The 18041-nt window shown below is 42.1% G+C and overlaps 1 protein-coding gene across 1 annotated transcript in view; it reads right to left on the bottom strand.

Moving 5' to 3' along the window:
- LOC141995792 (glycerol-3-phosphate dehydrogenase 1-like protein) overlaps positions 1-18041 on the bottom strand; it is a 23338-nt gene extending 5297 nt beyond the window's left edge. The window contains exons 1-6 of the mRNA XM_074967194.1: positions 17598-18041; positions 8747-8924; positions 5487-5627; positions 4500-4638; positions 2288-2400; positions 447-680 (exon numbers count right to left, since the gene is read on the bottom strand). Of these exons, the coding sequence (XP_074823295.1) occupies positions 447-680; positions 2288-2400; positions 4500-4638; positions 5487-5627; positions 8747-8924; positions 17598-17638 (846 nt within the window). The 5' untranslated portion in view covers positions 17639-18041. The remainder of the gene's footprint in view (positions 1-446; positions 681-2287; positions 2401-4499; positions 4639-5486; positions 5628-8746; positions 8925-17597) is intronic.

Below are 18041 nucleotides of genomic sequence, written 5' to 3'. Positions count from 1 at the left end.
ATTAACGAACAGAAGGTAGTGGGAGGCTTGAACAGATTCTTTCTCGGGTCCCTAAGCCATGGCTGAGGCATACAGTCCATATTATATAACCGTTGTTTTTAAAAGCAGAAGGAAGCAGCACTGGATGTGCTGTTCCAAGCAGGAAGAGGATTTTCACTTATTCTAGAATTGTGGGATACTATTCTTTCTCCTTCCAATTTATTTTAGTCCATCTTTGTTCAGCCTAAAGCTTTCAACTCTTGGGAAGTGCTTGGAATAATATGTGCTACACCATTCCCTGAAACACTGTCCTTGCCAACTGCAAAGACTAAGAGTCACTTCTGAACCCTCCTCTCTTAGATCATAGAGCCAGTGTTATCCTTTCATCAGGACGATGACTGTTGATGTGTGTGTAAAACACAATTTATTAACACATGGGCTTATGATGCCTCAAAAATGCTTCTTACTTTTCCTGTCCGCACAAAGGCTTCTGCTACTTTCCTGTTGCGTCCACCGTAGCATGTAGTGATTAGATCAGCAACACCGCAGCTCTCCAGAAAAGTAGCTGTTGATACCGGACCCCTGCAGAACAGCTTTGCAAAGGCTACCATCTCCATGAGGCCCAAACGAATGACTGCTGCTTTAGTATTATCACCAAAGTCCAGTCCATCGCAGAACCCAGCTCCCACTGCTACTATGTTCTAAAACCAGTTTTATGGAAAAGGTTCAAAAGAGAGAAGGAAACCAAGTTAGATAAGACGTGCAGTTCCTTAGTAGCATATGCTAACTGTAAGTGAACACAATAAGTAAACTTGTTTTTACCTGAGTGCTCTCAAGTATTCCAATTCCAAATAATTGTGAGCATACTTCATAGCACTTAAATGTCTGATTGCTCCCAAATGTCAACTAGTTGGACTTCTAAGGCCTAAAAAAATGTTCCCATAATTATTTCCAGGTGCAAAATGAAGGGCAATGTGTTAAAAAATTTGGCCCATATAATGCATATGGAAATACTTTTTTTTCCCCTCGTTGCCAGGTTGGTGTCAGGATCCAGTGACCCTTCTGTTCTTACCTTTAATTGAATCTTTGCCTAGCCTCGGTTTCTACCACCATTGGTTGCAGGAGCTCATGCTTCTTTAGATCAAACTTAGCCCATGCCTACAGGAACATTTTGCTCTCCTTACAAAAGTTTAAAAGAGGTTCATCGGGCATCCTAATCAAATACTTAATCAAAAATATCCCACACTTTGTATTCAGACAGTGTAGTTCACTATAGATTGTAGTAGTAGGTGTTAGTGTGGCTACCTTTAAGTTTGAAGTCCCAGAAATGCTCGTGCCTCAGTTTTGCTCTCTGCACCATTACTGCTGAAATTCTCATTTCAGTAGGAGCCAGGACTGGGCTATTTCTATACAAAAAACACTCCACTGTGGCTGAAAACTGCCTGGGATACATGTTTGTGTGTATAAATAACTAATTTACTTGTAGGTAAACCACACACCGATTCAGTTCAAGCCAAGAATGCTTTTTGTCAGAATAAGTTGAATGATAAGAATATACATGACTGCGCTGTATGCTGGAGTGCATTTTCAATGTGTTTCAAAGCAAACTCAAGTGCTGCTTGGAACAGGCTTCAACTTCAGTATCATTTCTCATTTACATTGCAGTTTAATGCAGAGGTCCCAATCAGGATTGGAGTGTGACTAATCCTGAATGTGTTACAAAACCACTGGGAGACATGGTTCCTGCCCCACAGAGCTTACAGTCTGTTACTTTCTTGTAAGTTATTACTTGAACTTTGGAAAGAAAACATTTGCTTAAAGAGGACTATCAATCCTTTTGCCACCCCTTTTAAAAGAAACAAGCTCTTTGTTAAAGAAATCTAACTTAAGTTGTATATCTAATTGTAGTTCGAATGATTGATTATTTATATTACAGGAGTGCCCTGAGGCACCAAATAAGATCAGGGTAACATTGTGTTAGGTGCTGCATATACGCATGCTAGGAATTCCTACCACTAAGAGCTTACAATCTACCTAGACAAGGAAGTATTGAGGACCAAATTCTGCTCTCAGAAGCATGTATACCTACAACAAGGAAAGCATTTGTATAATTTGTTCTGAAATGCTTTACAAACAATCATTCCTCAACACACTTATGAGGCACATAAATATTTCCATATGATTTGCTCAAGGCTATCTAACAGCTTCGTGGCAGAGCCAGCACTAGACCAGGGAATCTTGAAACGAGACATGTGAGGGTAGAATTTGGCCCAAAAAAAAAACAATTATTTGGTTTGGAATCACTAACTTTTAAGGCTCCACAGATCTCCACTGTATCACAGTCATCCACCACGGTAATCCTGAAATTTGGGGTCTGCATTAATTCTTTAAAGATCTGCCCATGCTTTTCATTTTTGCACCCTGTGGAAGGAAGGATGGGAATTACACATTCTTTGTTACACAAGTTATAGGGTGGTCAAAACGTGTATGTTTATAAGATACTGAAGTAGGGGGATGACTCTGAGGGAAGGGTTAGGTTTTGTAATCTGTATAACTAGACATTATTAAAGGGGGATTTGTGAACCAATACCAGTTCTTGCAGCTGGCAGCCAGTATAACGACACAAATCAAAATGCATTAGCAAAACATGTGTCCAATAACGTGTCAGGTTGTTACAGGTAGGTAGCCTCCAACACCCATCTCTGCCCAACAGGCATGGTTAGTCTGTATAATTCCAAACCTTTCCAAGTGCTGTTTTCTAGTGTACGTATATAGTCCCTTACAGTGAAAGCACTGATTGACACACATATGCCATCAGCTCACACAGCCCTGCCCGAGGGCTACGGCAGCCTGAGCACTGGGTTGAGTTAAACTCCTTAGCTCTAATCCTGGCTCAGCTGTTGACTCACAGTTTGGGTATGGCCAAGTCACTTAACCTATTAGCAGGGTGGTGTCAGGATCAATTCATGTTTGCACATTGCTTTGAAAATGTAAAACAGCATCACTGCTAAGTATTGCTCACCCACTGGGACAAATGTCTCATAACACCAAATGCATTCCCACTTACAGGAGGATCCATAGACAGAGGTGTTCAGTATTGGCGCTGTGAGAAAAGTGGTGTTAAAGCCATACTGAGGTCATGTATCAGACTATTAAAACACTATCCTTTCGTATGGAGAAGGGGACGTGGCAGTGCTACTGGGAAAGCTGTGTGGCGATCTTTGAATGAGGCTTTACCTGGCTTTTGGAAAGTTGTGTTGGCCTTTGTTTTCATAAGAGCGATGTGGCCCTGACATTCAGTGGGCTGAGCAACAGCAGTTCCCATTCCAGTGGGACTTCTGGGTGCTCAGGACTTCTGGGTGCTCGGCCCCTCTGACAGTTAGGCCCTATGCTGTTAAATATCAGAGCAAGCCTGAGCTGCTTTCATCCTGCAGCCCTGGTATTAGTGCTCTAGCTCAGCACTAGCTCTAGCTCGGAAGCCTGATTTGGATCCCTCACTCTCTAGGCGAGTTGGCATGTGGAAATACGTTGTTTCTCTGAAGTGCCGATCTCTGGCTTGTCTAGCAGCAAAGGTAGCTCTTCTAGATGTTCTCTCCCAAACAGAAGTGGCAGAAACACTTCGAGGAAGGGCATGAGAACAAAGAGGCAAACTCCTCTGAACCTCAAAACCATCATTAAAACTTAAGCAAAGGTGCTGAACTCACCTCCAAGCCTTCAGAAAGATCTACTGCAACAATACTGCTCAGCTAATGTTCATACTGATGTCTAATAGCCTCCTCAGAGAGCAAAAGTTGCGAAGATGGTATAGTTTTCACTATTAACATTGCACAGGAATGGGCAGTTTGAAATTTGCACATACAATCTGAAACAGCCAATCAAGCTGCAATAAATTAAAGTTGCATTTTTAATTTTCACAATAGATTTTAAGCTACTGTAAAAAGGTAAAGGTTAGGGAGGCCACTGAAACAGTTTGTGCTTAGGTAAGAAGCGTGAGTGTGTGTGAGAGAGAGAGAATAAGTGATACAATTTCAGTTACAAAGAGGTGGGAGGGTTGAGAAATTTAAACTAGGGGTGAGGGAGGGTTTGTGGGGCTGGTTGCACTTTCCTTGCAGTATGTCAGCTGCTGAAGGACTTGACATAATCTCTTTGACATTACTAGGAGTCTCCCATTAACTCTTGGAGGAGGAGAATTGAGCCTAATTTTTTAATGGACGAGATTAGCTAATAGCTGCATCTACTAGCACGTGCAGTAGTTTGAGTTTGATCCTATTTCCACTGGAATTGTTGGAAATGTGGCCATTCCTTTAAGGGAAGGGGGTTCAGAGCTTAACATGTGGTGTATATATAAAACTGTTCAGAAACCCTTCAAAGGCTTCCATGTTTCAGTTACACATTATACTCCGTTGTTATCTTTAGATGCTGTCCTATCCCTATGCTAGGAATTGCTAGAAGTAGAAATGAATATTTGTGGTAGAACCAATCAGAGCTCTTGACTGTAACTCTCCCTGAATGATAATTACCAATGGTGGTTTCACAGAACTTCTCATCAGCCACTTCACTGGCTATATTGGCCCCCATGAGCACGCTGACTTCTATCTTCAGTTTCTCTCGAATGATGTCTGATATGAGCTTCAAGCCTTCAGCACCCTCGTCAACCCCCTGGTTAAATGATAACGTTCAAAGTCAAGTCATTAGAAAAGAAACGAGGGTGACAGAGCATCAGTGTGTGAAACGTAGGCCTCATGCAGTAAGCCCTCTGCAGGCAGTTCTCCCTATGATGTTAGTGGGAAACCTTTCAATGAAAGGCCTTAGACCCAGTGCCACAGTGCGTCACAAGGTTTTACTTTATGGTGAGGTTGCTTTTTCTTTATATGTTAAATTTCCCATAGTTGTAAAATCATTAAGTTTTCATATAATATGTTTTTAAATGTCCTAGGCAAGATTTAAACGTAACACCTAGGAAAGCGGAAACAGCCCAGCCCCGGTTCTGTTTTATATAAGGAAATAAGGCAAGGTGCATTATGCTTTCCCTCCTCTTACGTTGCTGTTTGCAGGAGAATCTTAAAAGGGAGGGAAAAGGCAACAGCTGTAGAATTGTAGGTCTGAAATTTTAATTGTATTTCCTTCAATTCATGTTTTAAATGAGATATTTTCTATAACAATTGGAAAGAAAGAGCAGTAGAATCAAAGCTGGAGGCAAACTGCAAGTTTTAAAAACCTCCTAAATTTTTTTTTTTCCTTTTCAGATTACAATGTCTCCGGCTTCTTTAGCTTTTTAGCCGCCCTGATTCCAATTGCAAATCATTTTAACTCTCTGTAAAACCAGCTATAAATGTTGTTGTCCATGTTTTTGTGCTTTCAGAATCAGCCCTGGAAGTGGAGAGTACATGGAACAGAGCATTAAGGCTTTAAAGCTGTAGCTCTTTGGCATTTCTAGCCCCAAGTTTTCCATAATGCATACTTATTCCTTCATTGCATACAGATTGATTGTGGAGATCACAAATTACCTTGATCAGTGAAATGCCAAATGCTCCAGGTTTTATGTGACCAACAATCTGGTCACAAATTTGTGTAATGAATTGATGGGGTATAACAAAGATGAAAATATCTGCACCAGCCGATGCTTCAACGACATCTGCTACAGCCACCTAAGATGAAAGTGAGGAAAAAAATTAACCATCCCTCGTACTATGAGTTAACATACTTACAAAATAATTGTACACCTAATCTGTCACAGAAGGACATTAAAATAGGAATCCATAAACTAAAAATAAAGGAATCCTTAAACTAATTAATGCTATGACAAAGTGTTCACCTTTAATGCAATCAGTTATTGTATTCCAGATCAAAATGTCCATGAAGGCAGCATATCCTAACTTCTTAAACCAGTGTCCCATACTAGCCCTGTGGAGATGAGCGGGGAAGTATAATATACCCTACAGCTGCATTACCTTCTCAGAGCAGGGAAGGCCCTTCACACCTTTTAATGCAGTTCTTAAAGGCAGCCAAGTAACCCTGGTAATACAGTTACATTGGAGCCGTGCTGCCAGGGTGTGGAGGCATAGGGTCTCTCCGCAGATGACTCTGGTCACCTGTGAATGTCTCAAGATCTATGGGGATCTGCAGGGTTTGTGGGCAGACCCCATGGCTTACCATGTGTGGGTTACTCCTCTCATCTTGATGGAATGATCAAGGAGAAACTCTGCCAGGGGATTCTTATAGTTATCCTGCCCAAGCAGGATTTACTGGAGGAGATAATGATTTGACCTAGTATTTGCAAAAAATTAACACAAACACTCCAAGGAGCTGGCAAGCCCTACCCTGTCCCAAGCGTAAACCATTCCAGTTGGAATTAACAACAAAACCAGGGCTTATAAGGAAGCTAGCAGCTGAATTTCACGCTGCCACAGCTGCCAGTAGCTTTATTGATAATAATAAGAGAACATATTCCCCTAAGATGGGGGCCCTTCATCTGTGCCATAGTATAAGCTGAGCATAAATCAAACAGCACTTTCAGGTCCATAGCTAAACAAACTGCAGCTCTCCACATCAGCTCCTTCAAAGCCAAGGTTTCACATTCTTTTAAAATAACTGGCCTAACTCAGTTAGACCAATGCGAATGGGGAATTCCACTCTGTCATTGAGCATATTGGAGTGAAGTGAGCCATCAAAAACAGGACTGATTTTTAACTAATTAAAACACACCCTTCTAGCAGATTGTTCATGCACACTTCTCCAATAGCATTATCCAGCTAAGATGAACTGGGATACTTATGACCTAAGCAGTGAAGAGCTACTCATTGTTTAAATTCTACAGTGATGAGTGTGATACAAACCCCAGCATGTGAAGTGTCTCCAGTGGAGGTGACAGGGTCCCTGCTGATTATAGCATCCAGCATGTTATAAAAGGCACAAGATATGCAGGTGGGTCCAGAACTCCTAGTGGTGTTCTTCACCTTCCAGTATAATTACCTCTGCGCCTTACACTTTGTGCAGCACTGGGACTCTTCTTTGGGGTAAATATCTGAGCTTCACCACATCACTGTAACTATTCTTCCTGCAGGAGCAAAGTAGCCTGCACACGCTCCTCTCCCCACAGTGCAAGGAAATCTAGCACCTCCAGCCTGGACCAGCAGGCAGCATGAGACCAAAAGCAAGGAGCTGTAATTTCAGCAAAAAGTTAGCAGATAACAGGAAGAGATGTGGCTGCGAAGGCAGTCCAAGGCATTTAGAAGCAAGGGTGACTTCCAGTCACTGTGACCCCTGGGCAGTGGAGTTCAAAAGTGTTGCCGGAGAATGTATGTTGTGTGTATGAAGGGAATGTATGTTGCATTATGGGAATGCAAGTGGAGGACTGCTTATACAGTACAGGTTGTGCATCGACACTGCCACTGTGCTGATAGCACTATACCAGCAGGGGCTTATGTTCCTCCAAAAAGGGGAATAACTATGCTGGAAAAAGTGGAAAGTTTTGTCAACAAAAGACTAAATTAAGCATGGACACCTGCCAAGCTGTGCTGGAAAAAGGCTGGTTTAGCTGGTACAACTTTCTAGTGTAGGTCAGGTTTTAAGGTGAGTCTGCTACAGGGATAGGAATAAAAAACTGGCTTTTTCTCCTGTTACGTTGTTGTAAAAATAATCAAGGTTGTTCATGTCTTGCTTGGTGTTGGACCAAGGAGATCAAATCCACCTATGTCAATTTCAAGTCATGGGAGTGCAAACATGCTCTTATAATACTAAGTTTAGAAAAATTAACTACTCTAAGCAAGGAGGCCACTCATCTGCAGCATGTTAATTTCTGTTTGCACGAATTAAAAGCTACTCTGTAAAGACTATGCTAGTTTCTTTACTTTCCAAAACAGGACCATATGGCAAGCTCCTGAACAAACAAAATGTCACCCTGCTTGCTTTAAATTAAGTAGCTATAAATAATATAGAATGATCATGTTTCTTTCAGTTTATGAAGCTATAAATTATCTAGTATGATCACACATTTCGAATGGCTGTAAAAGTTATAGTTTTTTGCTTTTGGTAGATTTTATTGCATTACCAATTAAAGTGCCTCAGTTTTTCTATTCTGAAATCACACATGTAATCACAGCAATGCTATTCATGCTGTTATATTCCAGAGCTGTTAGCTTTTCTATTGAACTTTTAGTTAGAAAGGGAGAGGAAGTTAAAACAACCTTAATTTTGTTTAGGGTGGACGCTATGGGCCACATACTCTGCTGGTGTAAATCACCATCTCTCTATAAATGCTATGGAGATGTGCTGACTTACAGCTGGGCAGGATCTGGGGCTTTGTGTACAAAAACACAAATATAGCTGGTTTGTTTTGAAGTTGTATGTCCTTTAGATGAAACATTTGTAAGCAATGCAAACAGTGGGTCAAATTCAGAAGTAATGCAAATGTTAAAGTAAGTTGGGCGGAAAAGAGATGTAAGTAATCTTAATACTTGGCATGTGTATGTAGGATGAGATAGTAAATCCACAGATAAGGTCTGCAGTTAAAGCAGGATTAAAGTCCCTCTAATTCATACTTTAATGACTAACTGTAAATGATCCAAACAACAGGGATTCCATTTGAAGAATTAAGGTCTAAACAAAGAACTTTAGCTTCCCCGAGTCAACCTATTACCTCTTTCTAGTGTTAAATCCACTTTAAGGTATTTTTTAAAAGCAAACCAGGGATTGTGAAATTCTCAGTCTGGCCCCACCATCAATCCTAAAGCTTTGAAAGAACATTTCCGTTGTTTAGCCAACTTACCACATTTTTAGGTAATGTATGTCCTGGAAGATACTTCACATTTTCATGATCTTTGTTTATGATCTCTGTGAGTTTCCTCCCATTTATGATTTCTTCAAACACCCACATCTTCGTAACAGGATCAAACCTGTTAGATTTCTGGATATTTTTGCCAATAATTTTTGCAATAGCGGATCCCCTGTATAACAAAGTAAAATACTTAGAGACAGGATTCTGTATATTCGTTTTGAAACAATCTCCTTAGGAAAGTTGAGTAACCTTAGTTCCAACTGGAAGCACAAACTGCATTGAGCAAAATACTCCTACCTCATTGAAAGGCCTGCATTACAGAAACTATGGCCATGTTTATATGCTCACTGAGCCCAACACAAGGCTCTTCCCTCCGTCAAGAAAATACTCACTAGAGATATACAGAAAATGGATACCAAGTAAAATACAGTTGTGGCCAGAAATCCAGGGTAAATATAAGCATGATGTAGCATGTTACATCTTGTTTTTAATTTAGAACTTTGAATAATATTTTTTGTTTCTCAGATACTTTTCTTAACTTCTTTAAAAAAAAAAAAAGTAGAGTAACTCAAGCGAGAAGATGCTGCTGAGCAATCTGGATGCACTGAAGTCTGTGCATCTTACCTGAAATGTATCAAACTTTCCTATCAATAGCCGCATTCCAGGAGGGGCCTGCCTGAGCGGTGGTCTAGCTTAGCTAAATGGACACTATTAGGTTAAAAATCACTCTTAAAGTCTAACAGTGTGACAAACAAGACCTTAAATGGTTAAAACCTGAAACAACTGAAGTCATCTAGATTACTTTGAATCATTCATGCTGTGCATTTACTTGCTTTTCTGTCAGCTTAGACCATTGGTTGTCAACCTGCAGCCAGCCGGCCTGCTAGCAGCCCAATCAGCACACAGCTGCAGCCCATGTGACCTCCTCGTGGCCATACAGACAGTGTGGATGCGTCCCACATAACACATATGTGGCCCACAATGGTAAATAGGTTCAGAACCACTGGCAGAGACAGTGAAATTAGACTAGTCATTTTCCCTGATTTCATTTGCTCATGCACCAGCACAATACTGCCATGTCTGAGTTATGAACACTGCAGGAAAAATATTTAAATTAAACAAAAAACTTGATTTAACTGTAGAAGACGACCATGAAAATACTGGTTAGTGGTCTTTAAATTTTAAGAAAGAACTTAAAATTTTGAGGCTACTTTGACTTTTAAGGACCTGTCCACACTACAAATACAACTTTTGAGTCAGAGGATCTGGTTACAATACTCTTGTCCCCTGACCCAGTTACAACACAGCTACAATTAGAAGCATGAACAGACCATAATTTGTGTGTTAGACAGTTATCTGTAACTGATAAAACCTTGGGTTTATCCAAGGTTAAGTCCAATTAGATGGTGTCCAAACAACAAGTCATAACTGCTTTGCAACTGGGACAGAGGGAAACCATGTTGTAACTGCCTCCCTTCACTCAAATACAGTAGTGACTTAAATCAGCTTGCTCAATAAGCAATAACAGAATAAGGGACCCTATCTTACTGTCTTTATTCATTCAAAAGTCCCACTGAAGTCAACGGGCATTTTGCCTGAGTACTGGCTGCAGGGCAGGTGCCAAGGTATGCAGTGGTACCAGGCTACCCAAAGACCAGGGGGGTGTTGTGAGGCCTTGTATAATGAAGGCAATTGTTTATTTTTGTAAGCCATTTACAAATGTAAAGTATATAGTTAAAAATTTCAGGGGGAAATCTTCGTTAAAGGGGCATAAGAATTCTCTTTGTGAAACAAATGGGGCCTACCATATTTAATACTACATTTATACCTAATTTATAGTTCAGTTCTTGGCTCCTCCCATTAGAATGGGATACGAAGGAGGGCGATGGTTTGTGGAAGAACACAGTGACTATCCATTGGGGAGAAAGGTTGCTTTTGTGGTAAAGGCACTGGCCTGGGACTCTGGAGATCAGGGGTTCCTGGTTCTGCCACGCACTTTCTCTGGGACCCTGGATCAATGATTTAGTCTAAAGAAAAGGAGGACTTGTGGCACCTTAGAGACTAACCAATTTATTTGAGCATGAGCTTTCGTGAGCTACAGCTCACTTCATCGGATGCATACTGCGGAATCTGTTTCTTCACTTCCGCAGTATGCATCCGATGAAGTGAGCTGTAGCTCACGAAAGCTCATGCTCAAATAAATTGGTTAGTCTCTAAGGTGCCACAAGTCCTCCTTTTCTTTTTGCGAATACAGACTAACACGGCTGTTACTCTGAAACCTATGATTTAATCTCTCTGTTTCCAATCTCTAAAATGAGGATAACAATGTTCTTCCCTTCCCTCCCATCCTTCATCGGTCTTATACACCCTTGGGAGCTGGGACTGTCTCTTACCAAATGCGTACTCAGTACCAAGTACAATACAGAGGCCCAGATCTCATCTGGAGCCTCTCTGGGTGCTACTGTAACATAAAAAGTTGGCCTGATTTTCAAAGCTACTGAGCATCCACAGCTCCTGTTGATTTCAATGGGAACTAGAGATGGTTGGCATCTTTGCAAATCAGGCCAACAAAGGCAAATCTAAAATTACTTAAGTATAAAAACATGATGCTGATTATTTCGGCTACCATCTAAGGAGTGCTAAATGTTAAGAGAAACTGCTTGTTCTGGCCTTTAAGCAATCCAAGCTCATTTTTTAAAATTGAAAGATAGGCTCCCACACACTATAACCTCTCTTTAAAATTTTTAATAGCTTACGATGGACTGGCAGCTCTCAGAGAACCAGACTGCTTTTCCAGCAGAGCCTTCATAGCTCATGTGCCCAGGTGCTGCTGGGACACGGTTTTGAAACTGACAAGACTGGAACACAAAGGAATCTAGGTTACTAACTAAGCAATTTTAGAAAAATCTGAGGCAGTGTTCAGCAGTCAGCAGGAAAAGATTCTCACTGTGAATTAATGGGAGACTCGCACATGAACAAAGAGTTCAAAAACTGGTGCTCTATGTTACCTAACCTATTTGAAATTCATAGTTCAGCACTAACCAGCCTTTGGAAAGAATTGCTTTATCTGTGAAGCCAGTGTTTAGTAGACTATAGGAGCATGGCAGGGAAGGTTCACGTATGCAAACAAAGCCAAGGGACACTCCCCCATAAACAACATTTTACCTCATTTATTCTCCAAAGGTCAATTTATTAAAGATAATAGAAGGCTGTCCTTTTTAATTAGATACCGATTAAAGCGTCGACAGAAACCCAATTTATAAAAAAATCAACAACAACAAATAGTTTTTCCTGCTAATTCTTAAAACAATTTCCTCCAGGATAGATGAATAATAGTAGTAATATGCTTCAAGTGCTGGCTCTCAGCATTAATGGACCGTAGAACTTTTGGTGGCAGTGTTCTGGCTGAAGTCAGTGACAACTCTAACAGTAACTTCAATAGAAGCTGGGTCAATCCCCATTAATGAGATGACTCATTAATATTAGAGTAGTGTCTTTCTCTTTAATTTGTATTGCAGTAGCATCCAGGAATTCCAGTCACGTATGAAAGCCCCATTGTGTGAGGTTTTGTATAAACACAAAACAAAAAGACAGCCCCTGCCCTGAGCAATTTATAATCTATAGGGTTTGGCTACCTGGGGAAGTTATACCAGTTTGAGCTAGGCTTTGAACTACTATAATTTATAGGTATATGGGTATAACGCCCCATGGGGGTGGACACACTTATTCTGGAATAAGAGTGTTTTTTTTCAAGTTTAGCCTATGTCACTCTGAAAGTGGTTTATCCTAAACTTGAAGAAAACACTCTCATTCCAGAATAAATGTGTCCAGAGATGGGGTTGTACTGGTGGAATTATAGAGGTTTAATTATACTGGTATAACTGGAACAATCTACCCAGGTTTTCTACAGGAGAGACAAGTAACATTTCACACACACACATGCACAGAGAGAGACAGTGTGTGTCCCCTCTACATTAAATAGACACTTGCTCTTCTACTAATAAATGACAGGTTTCAGAGTAACAGCCGTGTTAGTCTGTATTCGCAAAAAGAAAAGGAGGACTTGTGGCGTCCGATGAAGTGAGCTGTAGCTCACGAAAGCTTATGCTTAAATAAATTGGTTAGTCTCTAAGGTGCCACAAGTACTCCTTTTCTTTTTACTAATAAATGCTCAGTCTTGTAAAATAGTGAGCACCCCCAACTCCTACTGAAGTCAATGGGAGTGGAAGGCATTCAGCATCTTGGAGGATCAGGCCCCCAGATACTGTAATTTAGAAATTAATCTATATTTTTTAAACAAATAGCAGAACCATTACTAACTAACAAAACCTATTGCTCCTCTGGTTTGGCAGGTAATTTATATAATCAAATCAGCTGTAAGGCTTCCGATACTGTTGGCATAATAAGGATCACTGTGACTCACTGGGCAGCTGGGAGAAGCCGTTGAAACATTTGTGTCATGTGTCAACTGTCTTGCTGAGACTCAGAAATGATCCCTGAACTGTTACCTAAATATCTAGTTTGAGGGCAACTGAAGGAAAGATGAGTCAGCTAGAAGTAAACATTCCACTGTTATGTCTACTTTTTAAAGAAACACTGTTCCAACTTTGACAAGCTCAAAAAACACCCTTTCCTCCAAATAAAAATGATTTTTTTCTACTTTAAAATGTGTTTCCACCAGCTGCAACTTCCCTAAGCCACCCAGCTCCTGGCTTAAACAATCCAAAGAACCAATGGGAGATCTGTATCACACACACACAAAAGTGTGCATGCCATGCTGTTCAGTCATACTCTGCTCTTATAGTCCAGAAGGAAAGCAAACTCCAAAGTTCACTGAACATAGAGGAAAGAGACCTACTGATTTCACTCATATGATGGCAGCAAATCCAGGACCCATTTAAGGCTGAATTCTCACAGAAATATGAAACCGTATCAGCACCTTTCTGGAGAACAGTGGATTCCTGGGAAAGGTGCTAAAATACTTCAAAGGAAAATGCAAATACTGTTTTAAATCTCTGTGTGGGTATGGTGTTAAATGAAGGCTGCCCTGGTGTTAGTCCTAGCCCCTTCATGTAAGGAGCACATACAAGGTGTACTGACCTTTTGCTCTCCTTCTGAGCCAGAAGGGGGATGAAATGAGATGGCCTGATCCTGCAAGTTGCTGAGAACCTTCAGCTCCCATTGAAGGCAAGTGGTGCTCAGCTTCCCTAAAATGCTTTGATAATACTTAGCACATTGGGATTTTCCTCTATAAATATTCGAGCGTGCTACAAAGGTGAGTAAATATCAATAACCCCAAGGTGGAGAATTGGAGGCACAGAGTGACAAAGTGATTTGCCTCAAGCCACTAAATTCCTGGCAGTGCTGTGAGTGCAACTGAGGCCTCCTGCCTTCCAGTCTGGTCTGGTGCAATAGACCACAGTAACAAGAATTTAGAGTGACTACAGGGGCAGGGTGACACACATAAACCTATTGTATGCAATTGCAGCAAACTCAGTGTCCAGATAGTGGTTTGGGTTGCTTAGGCCAGGAGCTGGAATTTTAACACTGGGCAGCCCTCCATAGTTAGAGCTGCAACAATGTTATTCCCTTGGGGTACAAGGATAGGGACGTATATCGATATTGAAATGCACAATGTAATTTGTTTTGCTGCAGGGGGTTACATTTTCAAAATCACCTTGTTCCCTTTCCAAAGGTGAATTAGGTGTTTAGGAGCCCAAGTCCTATCGATTGAAAATGGGATTTGAGCTTCTCAGTTACTCAGGTGCTTTTCAAAATCTGACTTGTCATCTCTAGGGTGAGACAGAGTTCCTTTAAAATAGAGATGTTACATAATGTGTATCTTGGAGAGACATTCCTTTCCCTAATGCCCAAACTGGATATTAAGATAATAGTTCAGAGATCTGCATTTGAATATACATGCACTGTTCTTCAGAAAACATGGTTTCAAATCCCAGTGTAAACAAGACCTTACGGAAGAAACTCTGTGTTCTCTAGCATCAGGGTGTGGGGATGGCAGAGAAATATTCTAAAACGAGTGTACATGCTAGTGAGAGGTATCAGATTTCAGACCTGGCCATCAGGGTTTGAACTGTGCCAGTACAGGGTGCTACACCTTTCAACTCTTCTCTGGGGACACCATCAGCTTTTGCAGAATTTAAGCTTTCAGTTTAAAGATGGTTGTGAAGCTAATGACCAGAATTCTCATCCAATGCTGTCTTACTAAGTCTGCAGATAATAATACTCAACTCTGAAGGACTACCCTGAAATTCCATTCATCTCAGGATATTTACTCTGAAACCTAATGATTTAAATTTAAAATTTAAACATTATTTCTCTGTGATCTTTTTAGCAGGAACAGCTTGGAATTCTGGAATTTCTGGAGTCTTAGTAGTGTATCCCCATTTTTCCCCACTGTGAACCGTGCTCTCAAATTTGTGTCCCTTTTTAGTGTAGAACTTCTTGAAATCTGTGTAAAGAACCAGTTCATTATTTTGAGCACATATTTTGGGAGACTGAACTCCCTCACTGGGAACAGAAGGGAAAATAATTCCTGACAGAGGTCCAATTCTGCACATATGCTGATCCAGATTCTGAAGTCAATGGAAGTATTGTGTTGTATAATAGCTGTAGAATCAGGACCCTCATGTTCTCTTTCAGTAGGAGACATAAGGATCCCTGCAATAATTTACTGAGGAATATAGCCCAAAAAAACAAAAAAACACCAGTCCTTCAACTGAGGAGAGAAAGGACTGTTTACCAAAGCCAAAGGGAGAGTAGAGAACCTGGCTATCCCTCTAGCAAATTGCATGCACTTGCCATTTCCAGGCAGAGGTAACAATACTAACTATCAAAGCGGGAGAAATTTAATCTGCATTCAGTGGCAGTTCATTACCTGAAAGTTACAAAAAGAAGAGTACATGTGAAGATGGGTGAGCATGAGGTTATTTCACAGTCAGTCTGGTGACTGGGGCACATGTCAGACACTACAGACTCTCCTGGACCTCCATGGAATCCTCCTCCTCTTGCCTCTCCACCCAAGAGGTACAAGGCTCAGAGTAGTCACTTTCTACCTTTAGGTTTCAGTATGCATTTTACAGGAGCAGCCATGTGACATGCTTCCCCTAATAGAACAGTCGAGTGGAGAGGGCACTGGATGAGTTATCAGCTGACTTGGATTCTGGTTCCAATCCTGCCACTTACTCTATATGATCTTGGGCAAGCCATATAAGCTACCTAGTTTCCCCATTTTAAAAAATTGGGATAATACTGATGCACCTCTGCAAAGCTTTGAGATGTATGCATGAAAATGCTGCTAGTTCTTACTAATAAGTACCTGGTGTTTCATATTTCTATTGTTTTTTCTCCTATTCTTTGTGGCATGTGTTCCTCTTCCATGAGCCACCAGCTTCTGATGGGCGTGTACCCCTGATGTAGGAATTCCAAGAACTCTCCTCTGGACTACCATTGGGTTCTCCTAGCACCCAACTGTAAAATCCTAAAACTAAAGGTAAAAAACAGCTTCTTCCACTAGTCACAGGCTTTCCGCCTATGTCCCATTGCTCATTATTATTTCACATTTATATTACAGCAGTCCCTAGAGTCCAACCAGGTTGGGTCCCTGTTGTGCTGAACACTGTACCAGCATCTAGCAAACGTAAGTCCCTGCCACAAAAAGCTTACAGTCTGAGATGAGACTTAACAGGTGGAGGAGCCAAACAAGAAGGTCAGGCTGGGGGACCAGGTAGAAAAAGTAACAAAACTAATAGATGCACAGAGCTCTTAGCCAAGCAAGACCAATGATCTTGTATGGCTCACTAGGAATGTTTTAGGACCACAGGTTCCTGGCTTTCCTATCAATAGACACATTCCAGGAGGAGCCTGCTTGAGGAGTGGTCTAGCTTAGTTAAAGGGACACTATCAGGTTAAAAATCATGCTTAAAATATAACGGTGTGACAAACAAGACCTTAGATGATTAAAACCTGAAAAAATTGAAGTCATCTGTTTTACTTTGCATATCTTTTTCTGGCATTTACAGCCCAATCCTGATTCCTTTTTTCCCCCAATCCAAATATTTCACTGACTTCAAGGGCTCTGGGGCTCCAGGCTAGGAGATGCTAAGAACCTCTTGTAAAGTCCTGAGTACCCCCTTCACTCACTGTCTCTAGTAGCTATTAGGAGTGCTCAGCACCTCTCAAGGTGAACTCAGCCTGTCAACTGGTAGTTCGCAGACTTTTAAATACATCCAAATTCTGCTCTGCTACAGGCTTCTGCTTCGGGACTAGCTGCACTGACTTCAGTGGAGTTAATCCGGACTCACATTAGCATGAGGCAGCATGTGGTTTTGCAAAGGTAGAAATTGCTTAAATATGCTGCCGGCCGGTACATACACCCCAATAAAACCATCTCGGGTGCCACTTTTTTGTGGTGACTAAAATTGCTCAGTTTTGTGTAAAAACACAATCATTCGCTTCTGCTCCGTGAGAAGGGGAGTCGGAAGTGGGAGGCAGGAGCTGGCTGAGGATTGCCTGGGAGAAGGGGCTGAGTTCGCTGCAGCCTGGCTGTAACGGACTGAGCTCCCTGGCCCCCCAGACTCCAGCCAATAGACACAATCTCTCTAGCAGCTGAATGAGTCTCAAGCACTGAAGTCTCTGCTCCTCGGCCCGCGCCCTCCAAGGAAGAGAGAGGCGCTCTCAGCTACCGCTGCGCTGCAATCCCCTCTCCCTTCCAGCCCCAAGAGACAGAGCCCAGCTGAGCGCTACGGACAGCACCGCGATCTCGGTGCAAAGCTAGAGCCCAGCGCGGCCCCGCCACAGGTCCCGGGCTCCAGGCGGCACTCACCAGTTCCCAGACCCCACGATGCAGACTTTCAGAGGAGGCATGGTGGCTCACGCGCCCTGGGGCAGGGGCTGGTGCTTGTCTCCGATGTCACCGACCAGAAAACCAGTTGCGCAGCAGCAGCAGCTTGGTGCCTCCAAGTTGCCCAATCTTCCTCCTGTCAGTGTGTGTGGCCGGGGGAGGGAGGTTTGAACACTCCCCAGCGTGCAAGTCCCGCCCGCGCCCTCAGCTCCCGCTCGCCGGCTGCTCCCCCAGGTGTCCGCAGAAGGATGCTGCCCCTGGAGACCAATAGGAGAGAGCAGGGGCCAGTGAGCGACAGGGCGGCTGCTGCCGAGGTGGCGCCTACCTTTGTCCCCGGGGCTGGGCCGCAAGGGAGGGAAAGGCGGGGGCTGGAGGAAGGCGAATGTCACAAGTTCGAAACGCCGCTGTGCAAAGCAGGTGCCGTGT

Source organism: Natator depressus, chromosome 11 (assembly GCF_965152275.1).
Source record: "Natator depressus isolate rNatDep1 chromosome 11, rNatDep2.hap1, whole genome shotgun sequence".
Taxonomy (NCBI): Eukaryota; Metazoa; Chordata; order Testudines; family Cheloniidae; genus Natator; species Natator depressus.
The sequence above is the reverse complement of the archived record's forward strand: the minus strand, read 5'-3'. Positions and strand labels throughout refer to the sequence as shown.